This window comes from Vulpes lagopus, chromosome 5, assembly GCF_018345385.1.
Source record: "Vulpes lagopus strain Blue_001 chromosome 5, ASM1834538v1, whole genome shotgun sequence".
Classification (NCBI taxonomy): Eukaryota; Metazoa; Chordata; class Mammalia; order Carnivora; family Canidae; genus Vulpes; species Vulpes lagopus.
Genome location: NC_054828.1, coordinates 90,463,423 through 90,482,565, shown reverse-complemented (window position 1 = coordinate 90,482,565; position 19,143 = coordinate 90,463,423). Strand labels below are relative to the sequence as shown.

At 33.1% G+C, this 19,143-nt stretch overlaps 1 protein-coding gene across 3 annotated transcripts in view; it reads right to left on the bottom strand.

The window, feature by feature from the left end:
• CTNNA2 (catenin alpha 2) overlaps positions 1–19,143 on the bottom strand; it is a 1,087,920-nt gene that overhangs the window by 37,693 nt on the left and 1,031,084 nt on the right. For all 3 annotated transcript variants that reach the window (XM_041757142.1, XM_041757144.1, XM_041757141.1), the window contains exons 16-17: positions 8,164–8,269; positions 4,282–4,416 (exon numbers count right to left, since the gene is read on the bottom strand). In XM_041757142.1, the coding sequence (XP_041613076.1) occupies positions 4,282–4,416; positions 8,164–8,269 (241 nt within the window). The remainder of the gene's footprint in view (positions 1–4,281; positions 4,417–8,163; positions 8,270–19,143) is intronic.

Sequence of the window (19,143 nt, the reverse complement as noted above, 5' to 3'; positions counted from 1 at the left end):
CTTTATTCTCCAATTTTCTCTTTACCAATTCAAATCCTACCAATGTCACAAATTATATTTGCTCACTTTGTCAAGTTTCTCTCCATAACCCACTTGAGAGGGATTCAAATTTGAAAAGGAGAGATTTAAACGGCAAAGAACAAAATTATACATTAGGTAGGGCAAGTTACTCAATCCTCCAGGGATAGAGTAGGGCTCCATTCAATCAGGCTGAGGATGTAACTAACATTCCACACCTCCAAACTCTGCTCCTAAATTTTGTTAAGAGAAAAAGACACTTATATGCAACAAAATCTATTAAAGTGTGTGGGATTTTCATGGGGAGTCAACTATAATTTACAATCTGTGTCCTTCTATCTCTGACCTAAACACTGAATTCCTGTCCAAGGTAGGGTTAATTGCTATTGCATTCTGGCTTCACTGATCTAATGTATTTGATCTTCTTAAAAATAATTAAGCAGAATTTTTCAGATTTATGAAAATGCTTGATGTTTAGCACTCTACATTCTAAAATTCCATATTAGTGTTTCCAATCTCATTCAGAAAAATTCAGAAGTATAAATGTTAGAGTAGCTAAAGATAATCAAAGGCTATGGAATGTTTATTTCTCCAGATCCATATGTACATCTTCATTTTAAAATTTAAGAGAAGGACAAACATTATATGTTCTCATTCATTTGGAGAATATAAATAATAGTGAAAGGGAATATAAGGGAAGGGAGAAGAAATGTGTGGGAAATATCAGAAAGGGAGACAGAACATAAAGACTCCTAACTCTGGGAAATGAACTAGGGGTGGTTGAAGGGGAGGAGGGCGGGGGGTGGGGGTGAATGGGTGACGGGCACTGAGGGGGGCACTTGACAGGATGAGCACTGAGTGTTATTCTGTATGTTGGCAAATTGAACATCAATAAAAAATAAATTTATTAAAAAAATAATAAAATACATTTAAGAGAATCCATTAAATCTTCTAAAACCTAGCATATAAAAATTAAAAACACAACAATCAAATATACAGATAATATCCACATCATAGCACTGGAACGAACTTGTATTCAAAATATGTTTGCACACTTGAAAAAATAGCTCAACTTTTCTGCCATGATGAATATAAATGCTGTCACATTTAATGGATATTACCTGCACTAAAATAATTTACAATATGCTACAGTTAAGTTTCTCTTTCCTTTGTTTTCTTCCTTTTTTCACAACTCTTCCCTCCTACTGTCCCACCTTCCCTCTCTTTCTTTCTTCTTTTCTTCTTTGAACATTTCTTTTTCCAAAAAGCCTGTAAACTGACTTGAGAAATTAAAGAAATAAACACTAAGCAAATAAAGCCAGTATATAAATTAATGGATATTTAATCTTCTGGACTTAAGTTTCTTCTAGTTTCATCTTAGCATTTCCGTCACTGTTAGCTTTTAGTTTAGTTTTTTTGTTTGTTTGTTTGTTTTTAATTTTCTCTTTTCCATTGACCCCCTTAGCAACCACACAAATGGCTTAAGCTGAATTGGCTCACCAATGCATCGTCTATATAAGATTTAGTAAGTACAGCACTTTGGCTGGTGAGAAAGATTTAAGCCAATAACTTTTAAAAACAGATCTCCAGCCAGAAAATTAATGGTGCTTCTTACATAGCAGTTGTGTGAATGAGCACATGTAGGCACATATCCAGGATTGCATTATTTCTCTAACTTGCCAGCATGACTCAAGAGATTTTGTATCCATTGTCCCCCTGCTCATGACCTGATGAGCTTCCTGCCTCACCTCTCAAGCCAATGGCAGATACAACAGAAGCCTTTCCCAGTTTATACACACAGAATCACATAAAACATACGCATGCTGACATGGTATATAACTGTGCACATGTGCATTTGGTTCATCATGCTAGCACAAGGCTCTAAAAACAAAACTCTCAGCTTTGAAATTCCAATCATTTTTCTTGCCAAAATGGAAATAATCTATCCAAACCTCTTGTTTTAGGGGAAATTTTGACTACTAATACATATACCTTCCTGGGGGCTTTCATAGGTTTCTGAGAAGAAGTCACAGCTTTGAATCACTTGTACATAAACACATTGGGAAAAAGGAAGGAAGATTCAAGCATTTCTCTTTTTTTGATTGCATGTTATTATAGTTTTTCCTTAAAAACATAGCAACTTTGTCATGCCAGACAACAAAATAAATGAGGCCCAAAGCATGGGCACATTTTCTTGGCAAAATCATTGAAAGTTTGTGTGTATAGGGTCTTACATTCTTGACTCTTTCAGAACTTTGAAGGCAGTCATTTGTGGCTATTTTGCAAAACAAACGTTGATTTTTTTTTTTTCTCTATTGGCCATTAGTGAAGGAGGATGAAGAATAAGATGGAGGCAGAAGTGGCAAAGACAGCAGACTACAGATGCAGGAATGGCACCAAATAGCAATCAAGCTCTGAAAAAATGAGGAGGCCAAGAGCAGGTCCATGACTGAGCAATATATAGCAAAACTTTTATAATGCATTTGACTCAGAATTATTGTAAAGTTTTATAACATTCCTCTAGAAGAAGCCTTCTCCCATGCAAGGATATATGAACTTTGCCAGTAAGATTCAAAGAAGGAAACAGGCTTCTTGATGGTGTTCTCAATCTCAAACACCTCTTCAAATGCCAACAGTGCAAGTGATAAAAGCCAGTGATGGTTTGGACTACATCTAAATGAGGAAAAGACAATGGGAATGAGGCTCTGGAAGCAGTGATGAACGATGGGTACTGAGAGGATAATGGGGAGCAATTCTGCCAGTCAAATACCGCCTAGATGAGGTTGTGGAGTCTGAGATCCACAAAGATGCTGTGCGCATCCATGTAAATAATAAGATTTGGAAAGTGACAAATGAAAGCACACAAGGCAAGCTAAACAAAAAGCACTCAGTTCCACGGGTGCTATAAACAGATGGACATGAAAGCCGAATGGTATGGGAGACTATACCATTGAGTCTGAAGATAAGAAAGGAAGCAAGGGATATGCAATGTTTTGATCACTTCTTGGGAGAGAGAATCTTGGTAATTACCAACTCGGCAGAAAGGACACATTGCAAGACAGATTGCTCTTGGTTGTTGAAGAATGTTGAAGCAGAATCATTTTGGAAATGCAAAGAGGTGACTATGCTTTGGGAAGAGGCACAAAATAGCCATTTTATTGGACTCTAGGTGAGACTGCATGGAACAGGCTTTCCAGATGGCATCTCCATGCAAGCCAGATCAGCTCTTTTCCCAGCTGTTTTCTGCAAGCCAAATAATATTGAACCTGAAGCCTTTGGGTTCAAGAATGATTTTTCCACATATTTTTATCAAATGGTCAAACTGCTACATTTCTGAAAATACCCTGGTAAAGAATTGAGCTTCACAAGTAGTCTGATTCTCATAAAGCATTCACCATTTTGATCATGTTATATTCCTGGTAATGCCACACTTAAAATGGTAGCATCATGGTTGACTGGGAAAAGAACTAAAGGTGGCAGAGCCACGCTTTGGAATTCGCAAATAGTTTACAATAGATGGCACCTCATATTCAAAGAAAGGGACTGAGGGAGGAAAAGCCAAGGTGAAGAACCTCAACACATACATTTGGAAATCTTGCCAAGAAATCATAATGCTTCTATTAATTGAACTTATTTCTTTACGTTCGATGAAAGTGGACTGGATACTAAGGGAAACACTGGAGTGATTAAGCAAAGAATACATAATTGTTAGTGTTTGACAACTATGTTAGTTTTTGGCAACAGCACATCAACCTGTATTAAATTCAAATATTTTCTGGCTTTCAAGGGTTACTGATAACCTAGTATGCATTGGAACCTGATGAATGAATTCCTATTGTTTTCATCATCTCTAACATGTGAACACAATCCACACATAGAGAGGCTGGCTCCTGAACAGAGAGTGAAAATTACTAGGACTAACAAAGGAAGTAGACTCACAATGAGTAAATGTACAAAAGCTCCAAATAATTATAATAGTCACAGCTTGGCAATGAGTTTCCAGACTATGAAATTAGTTTTCTTGTGAAGAATGGAGATTTTACAAGGCTAGTATAAACACAGGGTAATTGGAAAATCAAATTGCTCTTTGTGAGTTATTGTAAGGTCTGGAATAATGGTGATAACATTTATTTAAAAAAAAAAAAAAACAACTCCCTATGAATCACTGTAGTTTGGTGTTTTTAGCAGTACTGTTGCCAAGAATGCTTGCCTTGGAAGTACAACAGTGGGAACTTTAATTGTGAAGCCCAAGTCCCGGCTTACCCCTGACACAATGAGCTCTCCTCCTAGATTCTGTACTTCTGCCTTCACCTTGCTGCAGATATTAAGCTGATGGCAATACAAGGCAATTCGTTGAAGATAGGCTAATAAATCCTGCTTACATGCTGAATCAGGACACTATAAAACATTAAAAAAAGTGATCTCAATTAGTAAGTATTCTTCAGTTTCTAACACTCACTATATAAAAGCTGTGAGAAGAAAGAGTTTTAGTGTCATATACCTTAATTACATCCATTTAACTTCATTTCTTTATAGCACATTTTAGGGAGGCCACAGCCAGTATTTTAGAATGGTCAGCTCTACTTTGATATAATTCTGTAAAAAGAATACTGAAGATTTTCCAGAAAGTCTTATTGGAACTTTGCTACATGTTTATGAGTAATTTACCAGTTGTCTTCTAAACTGTTAAGAAATCTAAATATTCTACAGTTTTTTTTTCCTAGTGGCCTATCCAACATTCACTATGTGTAGTTATTTTAATATGGATAACCAAAGCAACAGAGGCTGGAAGGAAATCACTCTGTGTAGTAATCTCTCTGACACAGCATGGATAGAATTTCAATTCAGTCAGTTGAGGGGAAAAAAATATCACTGTTTCCTTTGGCTTTCCCAGAAAAGTATTATTCATTAAAGGAAGTCTATCACACTTTTTGGATCTCCATATTTATCGAAATTTTAGCAACATTATAAACTGTCTTTAAATAAGAGACTCTAAGAAGGATTATGACCACCTTTAGAACAATATATTGAAGTAGAATGAGTTTGAAACAAATTATAACAAACCCCTAAGAGTAAAAACAAAACTCTTCAAAGGTTGTTCCAGAGTCAACTAGGAGCAGGGATTCTGGATTCTCCTTGTGACTTAGTGGGTAGATGTCCATCAAATACAACTGAGCTTAGCTGAACATTTCCATAGACATTTACGTGACTCCCTAAAGCATTTCTGAGGCTTCAGTGCCAATGGCTATTTAGTCACTGAAATATATTTCTATTGCTATCAAAAGTTCAGTTCAATATTCTGTGGGCCATCTCATTGTTCTAGCTCAGTTTGGTACTTGTAAAGGACATATACTCACCAGATCCTTGATGAAACACTGTAAGAATGAAGTACCTATAGCCAAAACTGAAGCAACTTATATAAAATAAGAGTGTAAGAAAAAGACTCCAGGTAGTTTTCCTTCAAACTTAAGAAAGGCAATTCTGAAAGAAAGAAAAGAAAAGAAAGAAAAAAGAAAAGAAAAAAAAGAAAAGAAAAGAAAAGAAAAGAAAGAAAAAGAAAGAAAGAAAGAAAGAAGAAAAGAAAGAAAGAAAAAGAAAGAAAGAAAGAAAGAAAGAAGAAGGAAGAAAGAAAGAAAGAAAGAATGAATGAAAGAAAGAAAGAAAGAAAGACAGTTGTTTCATTAATAATTTGAAGCCAGTGGTTGTGACATAGCCATTTCTTTAATAAATGACACAGGGGTCTTTTTTTATATAGAACACCATTATGGTACTTTTTTCACTAACTGCATTTATCAAGAAAGAATCCCATAGAGACTATTTTTAGCTTTCTACGAGTACTTAATACTGTAATATTTATCCTACTCCAGAGACCCATGTACTGAAAGGAATTAACTTTAAAATGATATCTCCCTAGAGGGCTGACAAGGCTTTCGATACAAATACCTTGCAGCAAATTAAACTGGAAGTTCTATCTCAATGGAAGAGTAATTAAAAATGCAACAGTCCGTAAAAAGTTTATATTGCTTGCGTATATCAAATCTTCATAAAAATATTTTCAGGGCAAAATAAAGGCAGCAAATCCACTCCTTGCTAATGCTCATTCTCTTCTATTATTTAAAACACACATAAAAGCATGATAGACCAAGAAAAATAATTTTTGTAGGGGGAAATAGGTGCAGATTTTGAGAAAGAGGAGTCCTATTCAGACAAAACATTAGCAAAAATTGCAAGTCGCTTCACAGCTGATGACAAGGAGAATGCCACAAAGAAAGGGTTATATTTAACCCTCATATGTTTATTTTAAAAGTCATCATAGAGTAGCATTTAAATACTTTGTCATTTAATTTCAAAACACATCCAGAATCCTGGGATTTGCTTGTGTGCACGGGTGGTGTGCTTTCCAGATAGCAAAACTGTTTTGGGCTAGGATTCAAGTTGCATAATTGTTGGAAATAAGGGTCTAAGAATGTAAAAGCAAAAACAAAAATCACAATAAAAAATATTGAACTCAAGGAGCCTCAACATACTAAGAAATAGTTTCAGTGACTGAGATTCAGAGTTTAATGGAAAAACCATCCAAACTCCATCTACTTTCCCTTTTGGGAAGAAGTCCTTCCTCACAAAAGTCTTTTCAGAACCACCACCAATTTCTTCTCACTCCACTCATCCCAAGTGCCCTCAATATTTGCAGTGAAAACTGTGACATTCTTTCCTGCCTGGTGTATTTTTGTTTGTTTGCATACATACATGCATATTTTCAAGTACATTCACTGTCTCTCCTCTCTTTTTCATGAACTTTCTGGGATACATACAGAACTCTGTATAAAGCAGCTCAATTTATGCTGCAAACTGCAGGAAGCCTGGCAGTTGATGCTGCCCTGAAATTAGCAACTTAGTAACGATTTGGTCTTCACCCTGCACAAATTTTTAGGGGATAGTCAAATGATGGTTATATTTAATATATTATCTTTACTATCATTTCTCAAAAACTTAAAAGGAAGCAAAAAACATTCCCTTGGATTAGCCATCAGACGTAAAAAAATTAAAACGAGACTGTCTGTTGGCTTATTTTAAATGTAAATTTAATGGTTTAATCATGTATTTTTCTTTTTGGTATTAAGAAGATGAGTGAATTTGGTATTGACCTAAAGGACTCTAGAATCTGGGATGTTAAAGACAGCAAATATTTATGAGAACAGCTGAAAATTAAGGAATGAAGGAAGAAAATGATGAGAAGCAACTCAAAAATCATAGGAAAGTAGGGCCATCTATGGAGAAGGAACATCCTATGTCTCCTGGTGTCTCCAGAGAGCATCACTGCATTGCAGGCTAGTAAGCAAGTTCATGCTAAGAATGTTGTGTCCATGTAAATAATACCTTGAGTAATACTTTCTATTTCAGAATCTTATTTTATATTTTAAGACATTTTCCTTTTAAAAATGGTTCAAATTGTAAACCACTGTTACTTACCTGTAAAAGTCTACTGCCTAAAGTACCCTTATAAGGAATGGAACATTATTGCAACAAGCCATTTAGAACCGGATTTTAGAGTTCCAATTTAAGCCACAATAACACATGAAAAGTGTAGAAATAAACTCAAATATTCAAGGTGAGATTGAGAACTACTTTAACATGTATCTGATTTCAGTCTGAAAAGAAATAGAATTTCATTTATCTGTGATTCCTTTAAATCCAGATTAAAATGAAATCTGGAGGTTTTTGATTATGTGGATTAATCCCATTTATGTTAGTGCATTAATTATTATGAATTATAAAGAGCATCAGTACACTAAGATCAATATGAAATAACAAAAATTAAAGTTCTTTTTGTCTTCCTCCTTAAGCACTTGACTTGCTGAATGAGGGCAGCCAGCATAATCCATTCTTTGGGAGTAATGTCTCTTAAATAGTGGGTACTCTGATTTCTCAAAATTTTGGTCATGGGCTGAAATGAGCCCCTCCCAAGTTGAATCTACTTTTGCCACAAGCTCAGTCTCAACAGACTTAGAGGACTGTTTGTAAAATGTTAGTGATTACAATTTATCTTTCAGAGGCATTTTATAGGGTACATAAAACCTATTACAGAACCCAAGTGCTAATTAATGATAATGCACAGCATGTGCTTGCTCTTCCCTCTAATATTACCTGATCAGCCACAGCACGGGCTAATTTGTCCATTCGAGAACCTGCTTCGGCAATTTTCTTGGCAGCATTAATAACATCAGATGTATTTTTCAATGGCCCTTTGCCTCTGAAACAACATATACCACATAATTAGAAATCCACTGTTGAGATGAAATAAACAAAACTACCATATTGTTTGTCTAGAACTTTGCTTTTATATTTGATTTTGCTGTGGCCACATTAAAGGAATTTTTAATGTTTTCTAGATTCACTTCAATTTCCATCTTAATAGTCTACTTTAGGGATCCCTGGGTGGCGCAGCGGTTTGGCGCCTGCCTTTGGCCCAGGGCGCGATCCTGGAGACCCGGGATCGAATCCCACATCAGGCTCCCGGTGCATGGAGCCTGCTTCTCCCTCCGCCTGTGTCTCTGCCTCTCTCTCTCTCTCTCTGTGACTATCATAAATAAATTTAAAAAAATTAAAAAAAAATTAAAAAAAAATAGTCTACTTTACCTCCATTCACTTTTAGGGAATATTTTTCCTATTTTGAAGTGGATGCTCGTATTTTATTCTTTACATTAATTTCTTTATTTTTAAACTGTGGTTCATTAAAAAAAGATGATCACTACAAGGGCAATAGGAATTTAATATTTAAATACTTGCCGTGTGTCTGTGCTATTATATATACTACTTCATTTGTGTTCATTACAACCCTAGCAAGTAAGCATCATTATTCCCATTTTAGAGGAGAGAAAAATGAACTAAAAATTATTAACTCATCTAAGTTTGATAAAGGTCATACTGTAAGTTCTACATTTAAATCAGAGTGAACGGAAACAAATGCACGTGCATTGTCTTTCATACCATGTCCAGCACTATATTGTATTAATCATATTTTTAAGTCTACTTTGACACTTTGAAAAGCAATAATCTCTTGCACATGACTGGGAACCATTCAGCAAAAATCTCACAAATCTTTTGAGCCTTCACTTTCATTGGCTTGTAGGTTTCTGATACTGTCTTATGAAGGAACACACAAAACACTGTGACAGTAGATGACTTTATGCTTTCAAACCATTGTCCCATGTTTTCACGTAAGGTTTTCAATTTGGTGGACCACTTAATATTACCTGTATTTTAAATATTTATTATAAAAGAAAAGGAAACTATACGGCATCATAAATCCTTAAAATGTAGCATGTAACTTTTCTTTCTCTTTTCTGAGAGGTAAATAAAACAATAAATTTATTCTTTTTTTTTTTTTTTTTTTTGGAATTGTTACTCATTCTGCCCTCCGTATGTGCATCTAAAAATCAATGCATTTTTTTAAGGCTGCAAAATTACATTCCTATAGTTAGAAAATGTGGTGAGATGCGGAGAAAAACTACTCAGAAGCGATTTATTTAGAACATGCAGGGATATACAGAGTGGGCAATGACTGCCATTGTTATATAACAACATTTTATAAATTGGGAGACTTCAAATGGCTTCAGAAAATAAATATAAATGAAGGGCATTTTGTTCAGTTTCCCTCCCAATTTCCCTTCTGGTATTTTTTTTTACATTCATAGCAGAAACAAAATTATATTGTATTCATGTCAATGCTTAATCACACATACTGGTAAGTTCAAAACTTAAGATATTTCAATTTGCTATGGTAACATTAATTCTTCCACAAAGGACATTGATTTTTTTTAAGTTACTACTTAGATTTTTAAATATGACAGGGATTTCACATGCAAATTTTATGTAATGTGGATAAGATTCTTTGACAATCTGGCTCCCATTTTCTAACATTTTTTAAATTATCTCTAAATAACCTTTTCCTTGGTTTTGCTTTAAATTTCTTAAGGAAAGTTTAGATGCAGAATCTGTCAATGTTTTGTACTGTTGTCATTATTACACATTCTTCCATGACTTCCACACCTTAAAATGTTTTTTACACTTTTACTGTGACATAACATTTGTTACTTTTTGCATCATCTTAACCCATTCACAAAATGGTACATGCTGCCTACTTTTTATTATCAACAATCATGTGTGTTTATTTATTTCAAGAATTTCAAAGGATCTGGGAAAACAATTCCTTGTGAACTTTATATAACTTTCAACTGTCGATTGATTATGACATAATATGGGCAGTTAGTAAAGAACACTTATAAGATCTACATTTACCTGAGCCTCAGATTCCCAGCTTGTAACCAAAGAATGATTAGAATCATGTCTTTTGTGATTACACAGAAGAGACAAACTAAGGACATCTTTTTAAAAAAAATTTGAGATTAGAGTTCATTTTGTAGACTCCGTTCTAATTCCTGAAATGGCAAGTTGGTGATAGGAATGTATTTCATTAAATGAAAGAGCAAAATAGAAGTTTTGAGATAATTTCCTTATTTTTCTAGTTAAGGAAATGGAAACTGGAGGAGAAAGGCTAAGTGTTGTGCCCATGAAGATACTGGCAGAGAGTGATACACAGAAAGAGAATTAGGTTGGGATCTCTGTGTCCTGTATTACAATTCAGTACTCTTTACTCTTTTTACTATATATGTTTCATTCTTATAAGAATGCTGAAGCAGTGGTCACAGAGAAAAACAAATGGCTTTCATTACAAACATGAATGTATTAGAAATAATGAAAACAATAATTATCTGAATCAAGAATTTAGAAAGAAGTAGAAAAACTAATAAAATTTCAAGAACAGATTAATGATTTAGAGAATAATGAAACACTGGAAATAAATCTAGAATGGCTCTTCCCCAAAAAGACAAAATTGATGTAAAAAAATATACCTAGGGTGGGGGTATATATATATATATGTATATAAAAATATACACTGGGTGACGGGCACTGAGGTGCGCACTTGAAGGGATGAGCACTGGGTGTTATTCTATATGTTGACAAATTGAAGACCAATAAAAAATAAATTTATATAAAAAAAGAAATATACCTAGATTGTTATCAAGAAAAAGTAGGAGAAAACAAATATTTAAAAGTAAAAAAGGTAATACTGAAATAACCTTAGAAAACAGAACATTAAAAAGCATCATAAAACTGCTTTCTTCAATACACATAAATAAATTTGAGGACCTGGAGGATGTAACTTCCTAGGAAAATATAATTTACCAGTGCTTATCAGAGAGGAGATTTTGAAAAATTATCTATAGAGTCTGATTTCCATGGAAGAAATAAATAAGGGTGTTAAAGAGAAAGCTAGTCAAAAAATCAGTAAATCCTGGTAGTGTCACAGAGGAATTCACTAAACCTTTAAAAAGAAGATAATCCCAATGCTATTCAAACTCTTCCAGAATACAGGAAGTCTTCAAAACCAACTGAATTAAGTAATATAACATTGATGTTATGAGAATCAACTAATACAAACTATTTGAGGATGCTTATTTAGGTACTAAAACTTTTTTTAAAAAGGAATTAAAAGAAAAAAAGAGCAAAGAAATTAAAGAAATGGCAGTTGAGTGCTAGAGTGGGTTCACACATGCTCACAAGAGCTGCTGTTAAATTTTCAGGAGTTTAGTGAGTCAGTTGATGTGCTGGTTACTTGAAATCTGCCATGATAAGAGTACTTATTCCATGGAAACCAGCAAATACTGCATAAGTAATGGTTATTCCCCCCTCAGAAAATCAGCAAGTGCTGTCAAAACTCAAAGTAGTAGTTATTACCAGCGGAAAGCAAGAGTACTGTGATCTGTGAGAGGTATATGGAGGCATCTGGAGCTAGGTGATGGTTATACAGGTTACTTTTACAATAATATTCAAATTGTATGTTCATATTTCATGAACTTTCTGTACATATCAATTTAAATAATATTTATTCATTTATGTTCCCATCAATCTGATGGATATAAAAATTTGATTTCCATTTCCTTGATAACAGAGGAGGTTGTCTGTTTTTATTATTTATTGATCATTATTGTTTATCATTCATATATCCTTTTCTCTGGATTGTTAATATAAGTTTTTGCATATTTTTCTAATGACTTGTTTTAACCTAAATTGGTATCTAAGCTCTCTAGGTATTTTGGATTCTAATCTTTTGTTATTTATTCATGTTTCAAATAACTTCTAGTCTTAGCGTGTATATTTACTTTCATTACAGTTTTTTTAATATAAATTTTAATTTTACTGGGGCCAAATGTGTAAATCATTTCTACTAGAGTTTGTGCTTTAACTTATGACAAAGCAACCAGTAATATCCACTGGGGAACAGTCTTCAATAAATGGTGTTGGAAAAACTGAACATCCACATGCAAAAGAATGAAACTGGACCATTATCTTAAATCATACATAAAAATCAACTCAAAATTGACCTAAGACTTGTAAAACCATAAAAACCCTGAAAGAAAACATGGCAATAAGCAACTTGACACTGATCCTGAAGATTTTTTGTATTTAACAACAAAAGCAAAGCCAACAAAAGCAAAAATAAGCAAGTGGGACAATCTCAAACTAAAAAGCTCCTGTACAAAAAAAATAAAAATAAATAAATAAATAAAAAGCCCCTGTACAGTAAAGGAAACCATCAACCAAATGAAAAGGCAACTTACCAAATGGGAGAAAATATTTGCAAGTCATATATCTGATAAAGGTTTATATTCAAAATACATAAAGAATTCCTACAACTCAATAGCAAAAAAGGCAAATGATCCAATTTAAAAATGAACAAAGGATCTGAATAGACATTTTTCCATAGAAAACATACACATACCCAACAGGAGCCTGAAAGAGTGCTCAATATCACTAAACATCAGGAAATACAAATCAAACCACAATGAGAGATCAGCTTACACCTGTTAGAATGGCTATTATCAAAAAGAAATGGCTGTTAGAAAGGCTATTATCAAAAAGAAAAGAAATAAGTGTTGGTGAGGAGGTGAGGAAAAAGGAACTCTCATGCACTGTTGGTAGGGAATGTAAATTAGCGCAGTCATTATGGAAAACAATATGGAGGCTTCCTGAAAGATTTACAATAGAAGTATCATATGACCCAGCAATACTACTTATGGGTATTTATCCAAAGAAAATAAAAACACTGACTTAAAGAAATAAAAGTACCTCTGTGTTCATTGCATCCTTATTTACAATAGCTAGGATATGAAAATCTAAATGTGTTATATATATATATATATATATATATATATATATATATATATACACACACACATACATGTATATAAAATATATATATTTATACACAGAAGTGTATACATACACACATATACAAATATATAATATATATTATATATTATGTATAGGAATTGGATTCATCCCTCAAAGAGTGAAATCTTGCCATTTGTGACAACATAGATGGACCTTGAGGATATTATGCTAAGTTAAATCAGACAAAGACAAATATCATATGAGCTCACTTATAGGAGTAATCTAAAACAAAACAAAACAGAACAGAACAGAACCCACACAAACAAAGAAAGTCAACCAACAAACAACACAGAAATACTCAAACTCATGGATACAGAGAACAATTTGGTGGTTACCAAAGGCTACGGGTGGAGGGTAAGAGGCAGGCAGGCAGTGAAATGGGAGAAGGAAATTAAAAAATACAAACTCCCAGCTGTAAAATAAGTCATGGGGAAATAATAATAATAATAATAATAATAATAATAATAATAATAATAAATTATATTCTTGAAAGTGACTAAGAGAGTAGATCTTAAAAGTTTTCATCAAGGAAACAAATTTGTAACTATGTATGGTGATGGATGTTAACTAGACTTACCGTGATCATTTCACAATATATACGAACATCAGGTTTAAATTGTAAATATAAAAACAGAGAGCAGTATAATTACTCAGAAAAATAGCACAAGAAAAACTGTCAACTCCTAAATGGAATAATATAGATATTCAGAAGTACTTTAGGTACTAAAGTGAAGTTAAAGCCATGTTCATCCTCACTGTTTCATGAAAATAAATTAAGAAAATTCTTTGAGACATCTGGAAAATGCTGACTATCTAGTATAGGATTCTGAACATTATCCAAGTTTGAATAAAGTTTCAAAGCACAAATTTCTTTGAGTACAGAATCAGTGACGTGACCCACTTTCTCCACATCACAAACAGAAGAGAAAAGGGATAGAAAAGATAGTTGTGTCACTTGAGGGAAAGGGAGAATCAAAGTTTACTAGATTCTTCATACTATTGTGCCAGAAGTTGGGTGCTAACTGTGGGGTAATAACCAGTATCTTCAAAAGAAGAGACCCTATACTCAACATAAGTACAAGGATAGTATTTTATTTTAATGTTATCATTGCATAGATTGGGAGTGATTTCTGAAACTCCTTCAGACATCAGAGTATCTATAGCCCCTGTCCAAGAGGATTTTTGTAATGATGGATATGTTCTATAATTCTGTACTGTTCAATATAGCATCCCCACATGATATAAAACACTTAAAATGTGGCTAGTATGACTGAGGAACTGAATTTAATTTGATTCAATTATTCCTTCTATTTTTAACTTTTCATTTTGAGGTAATTATAGATTCCCAGGAACTTACAAGGATTTATATGAGTATGTCCTATGAACCCTTAATCCAAACTCCCTTCAATGTTAAAATCTTGCATAACTATAGTATAAGTATACAACCGGGAAACTAAGATTGGTAAGATTCACAGAGATTATTCAGATTTCAGCAGTTGCACATGCAGTTCTCTGTATATACAAGTTATAGGCATTTTATCACATGTGTAACTTCATGTAACTATTACCACAGTTAAGGCACAGAAATGAATTATCAACACAAGTTTCTCACACTAACTTTGTATCATCTGTCCCTCATCCATAATGGTAATCACCCATAGTTGACCCCAAGATGATAATGACTAATCTGTTCTCCATCTCTATGTTTTTATTTCAAGAATGTTTATTTCAATGGAGTCATATTGTATTCATCATCTGAGATAGGTATTTTTCACTTTGTGTAAGGTCCATAAAGTTCATCCAAGTTGCTGCATCTGTGTATTCCTAAGTAGTCTTCTGTGGTATGAGTGCACCAGAGCTTATTTGACTATTATTCAAATGAAAGACATTTGGGTAGTTTTCATGTTTAGGCTATTAAAAATATGTCTGGTATAAATGTTTGTGTACATATTTTTGAGTAAAAATGTACTAAAAAAAAGTTCATACTTTGGGATAAATGCCCAAGAGCAAAATTACTGGGTCCTAGGATTAGTCCATTTTTAGTTTTAAAATTAACTGTAAAATTAATTAAATTTAAAAATTTAGAGCTGACATCAGAACTCAATAGTGAAGGACTGAAAGCTTTTCCTCTGAAATCAAGAACAAAGGTGCCCCTTTTGATACTTTATTCAACATAATACTAGAGTCCTAGCCAGAGCAATTAAACAAGAAAATAAAAAAGGCATCCAGACAGAAAAGGAAAATGTAAAGTTCTCTTTGTTCACAGACACATGATCTTTTATGAATGAAACTCTAAAGATTCTAAAACAAACAAACTTGGAATAAATGAATTCAGCAAAATTGTGGGAAATAAAACCAACGTAAAAAAATTGTGAGACCAGAATTACCCTGATACCAAAACTAGATAGACTCCAATAAAAAAGAGAACTACAGGCCAATATCATTGAAAAAAATGGATGCAAGAATTGTCAATAAAACACTAGCAACCTGAATCCAACAATATATTAAAAAATGATTTACCACACAGTCAAGTGGGATTTATTCCTGGGTTACCAGAGTGATTCAATATTCATAAAACAATGTGTTATACCATATTAATAGAAGAAAGGGTAAGAATTGTATGGTTATTTCAATAGAAGCAGAAAAAACATTTGACAAAGTACAACTCCCACTCATGATAAAACCTTTAAAAAATAGATTTAGGGGGAACATACCTCAATATAAAAAGGCTACATATGAAAAACCCACAGCTATTGTCATCCTCAATGGGGTAACACTGAGACCTTTTTCTCTACAGTCAAGAAGACAGAAGTGTCCACTCTCACCACCGTTAACATAGTCCAGAAGTCTCAGTCACAGAAATCCAATAACAAAAAGAAACAAAGGCATTCAAATTAGCAAAGAAAACGTAAAACTCACTATTTGCAGATGACACAATAATGGATATAGAAAATCCAAAAGACTCCACCAGAAAAACTGCTAGAAATGATAAACAAATTAAGTAAGAGAGTATTATCCTAAGTGAAATAAGTCAATGGGAGAAAGACAAATACCACATGATTTCACTTACCGTGTAATCTAACAAACAAAACAAGCAAACAAAACAAAACAGACTCATAGATCTAGGAAAGAAACTGTTGATTATCAGAGTGGGGATGTCTTGGCAAGTCACAGGATGACATAACTAAAGGAGATTAGAGGTATAAACCTCCAACTAAGTCAAGGGGATGGAATATTCAGCACAGAGAATATAGTCAATAATATTGTAATAACTTTATATAGTGACAAGTAGTAACTCCACTTAACATGGTAAACATTTTGTAACATACATAGTTGTCAAATCACTATGTTGTACACCTGAAACTAATGTTATTGTATGTCAACTGTACTTCAATTAAATATATATATATATATATATATATTAGGAATATATATATAATATATATATATAATATATATATTAGGAAAAAAGTGTAATACTGCATAAAGACAGACACATAGATCAATAGAACAGAATAGAGAGCCGAGAAGTAAATGCTTATGCATATGGCAAAATGATTTTCAACATGGTTGTCACAAGACCATTTAACAGGAAAAGGACAGTGTTTTTTTAACAAATACTGTTTAGAAAACTACAGGAAAGAAAATATTGTACCATATACAAAAATTAACTCCAAATTGATCAAAGACCTCAACATAAGAACTAAACTATAAAAATATTACAAGAAAACATGGAAACTTCCTGGCATTAGATATGACAATGGTTTCTTATATATGGTACAAAGAACACAGGTAACAAAAGAAAAACTGATAAATTTGATTACACCAAAATTTTGAAACTTTTGTGCATAAAAGGACACAAAAGAGTAAAAAGGAAATCTATAGAATCAGGGAAAATATTTACAAATGATATATCTGATAAGGAGTTAATATCTGTAATATATTAATAAATCTTACAATTCAACACTAAAAATAAATCAACCTGATTTAAAAATGAGCAAAGGCTTTGAGTACACATTCCTGTAAAAAAAATATATATATATACAATGGCTAATCAGCATATGATTATTATTAGGGAATACAAATTAAAACCAGTGAGATACCATCTTACACTCATTAAGATGGCTATTATAAAAACAAACAAAAACAAAGGCAGGAATTAAGTGTTAGCAAGAATGTAGAGAAGTTAGAATCTTTGTGCACAGTTGATGGGAATGTAAATGGTGCAGCTGATATGCAAAACAGTGGTTCCTAAAAAAATTAAACATCGAATATCATATTACCCAGCAATTCTACTTAGTATATACCTCAAAGAAGACATTTTTACACTCATGTTTATAGCATTACTCACAACAGCCAAAAGGTGGAATCAATCCAAGTGTCCAACATGGATGAGTGGATAAACAAAATATGACATATACATATACTATTATTTAGTCTTAAAAAGGAATGAAAGTCTGATGTAGGCTACAATATGGATAAGCCCTGAGAACATTATGCTAAGTGAAATAAGCCAGTCACAAAAAGACAAATGTGCTATATTTCAACTTAGCTGAAGTACTTAGAGTAGTCAAATTCATTGCCAGAGGTGTAGGAGACAAAGGAATGGGGAGTTAGTGTTCAATAGTACAGAGTTTTTGTTGGGGAAAATGAAAAATTTCTAGAGAGTGATGGTGGTGATGGTTACACAATAATATAAATTTATTTAATGCTACAGAATTGTACACTTAAAGATGTTTAAAATGGTGAATTTTATCATATACATTTTCACAAAAAAAGTATTAAATAGCCATGTGCTAATGTCTTTGACCACACAGGTTTAAATGAACCACAGTCATCTAAATAATGCATAGTGGAATAGAAACCATAAACAAATGGCCAACAGAAAAAAAAAAAAAAAAGAAAATCAGGCCTGGAAAAGAGAAGATAATGTCTGAGTCTTCCTATCAGTGAAAGGAAATGTTGACAAAGGAACTGGGCATATTGGCTGTATTGCTTCTAGTCTCAAAATATTGTCTCTTACACTTTTTGTGTTTCCTACCTTAAACCAGATTCGCTATTTTAAGCATGTTAAAAGGTGCTTTGAGGAATCTTGTGATCTTAAAGATAGAAACCATAATATTGTTCCAACTGGAACATGTTTTTAGTTTTTTTTTTCTTTTTTGAAAGAACATCAAGTCATAGAATTGGCTCTATTATATAGGGTCATGTAAACTTTTCTCTTTTGGTAATAGGCCATTCTTACATAAGGCTCAATATCTGGAAGCTTTCCCAGGAAGAGATCACTTAAAAAAAAGAAAGGCATAGAAAACTATTTCTATATCACTGCTATTTACATTTACCAATGAATTCACATTTACTTCATGGAAAGGTAATAAGTATTAATGGGACAAAGCAATGTGCGAGTACATTCTGAGTTAATGTACTCAGTATCCAGAATTCTGAAATTCTGAGTTATTCCCAATTAAAAGGAGTATTTGTTAAATAGCTTTCTCAATACCTCTAACTTGTCAACATACCGTGACTCTCCAGTAATGATATAAAGTAGATAGGAGTATATTTGCAAATGTATTGAATTATAGATGCTTCTTTTCAGAACCAGAGTTCCATAAAACATGCTTGGAAGATACCAGTTTCACTAATTAGCTGATGCAGTATGATACATGAAAACAGCATAGTAGAAAAGTTGAATGAATATGGGGAATAATGAGGAGTCAATGGAACTGTAAGATCATGACTTCAACTATTCATGGAAGTCACATTTATGTTATGGCCTCGAAGCTAAAGTAAAAATATGTACAAAATTGAGAAATAAATCTAAGGGTCAAT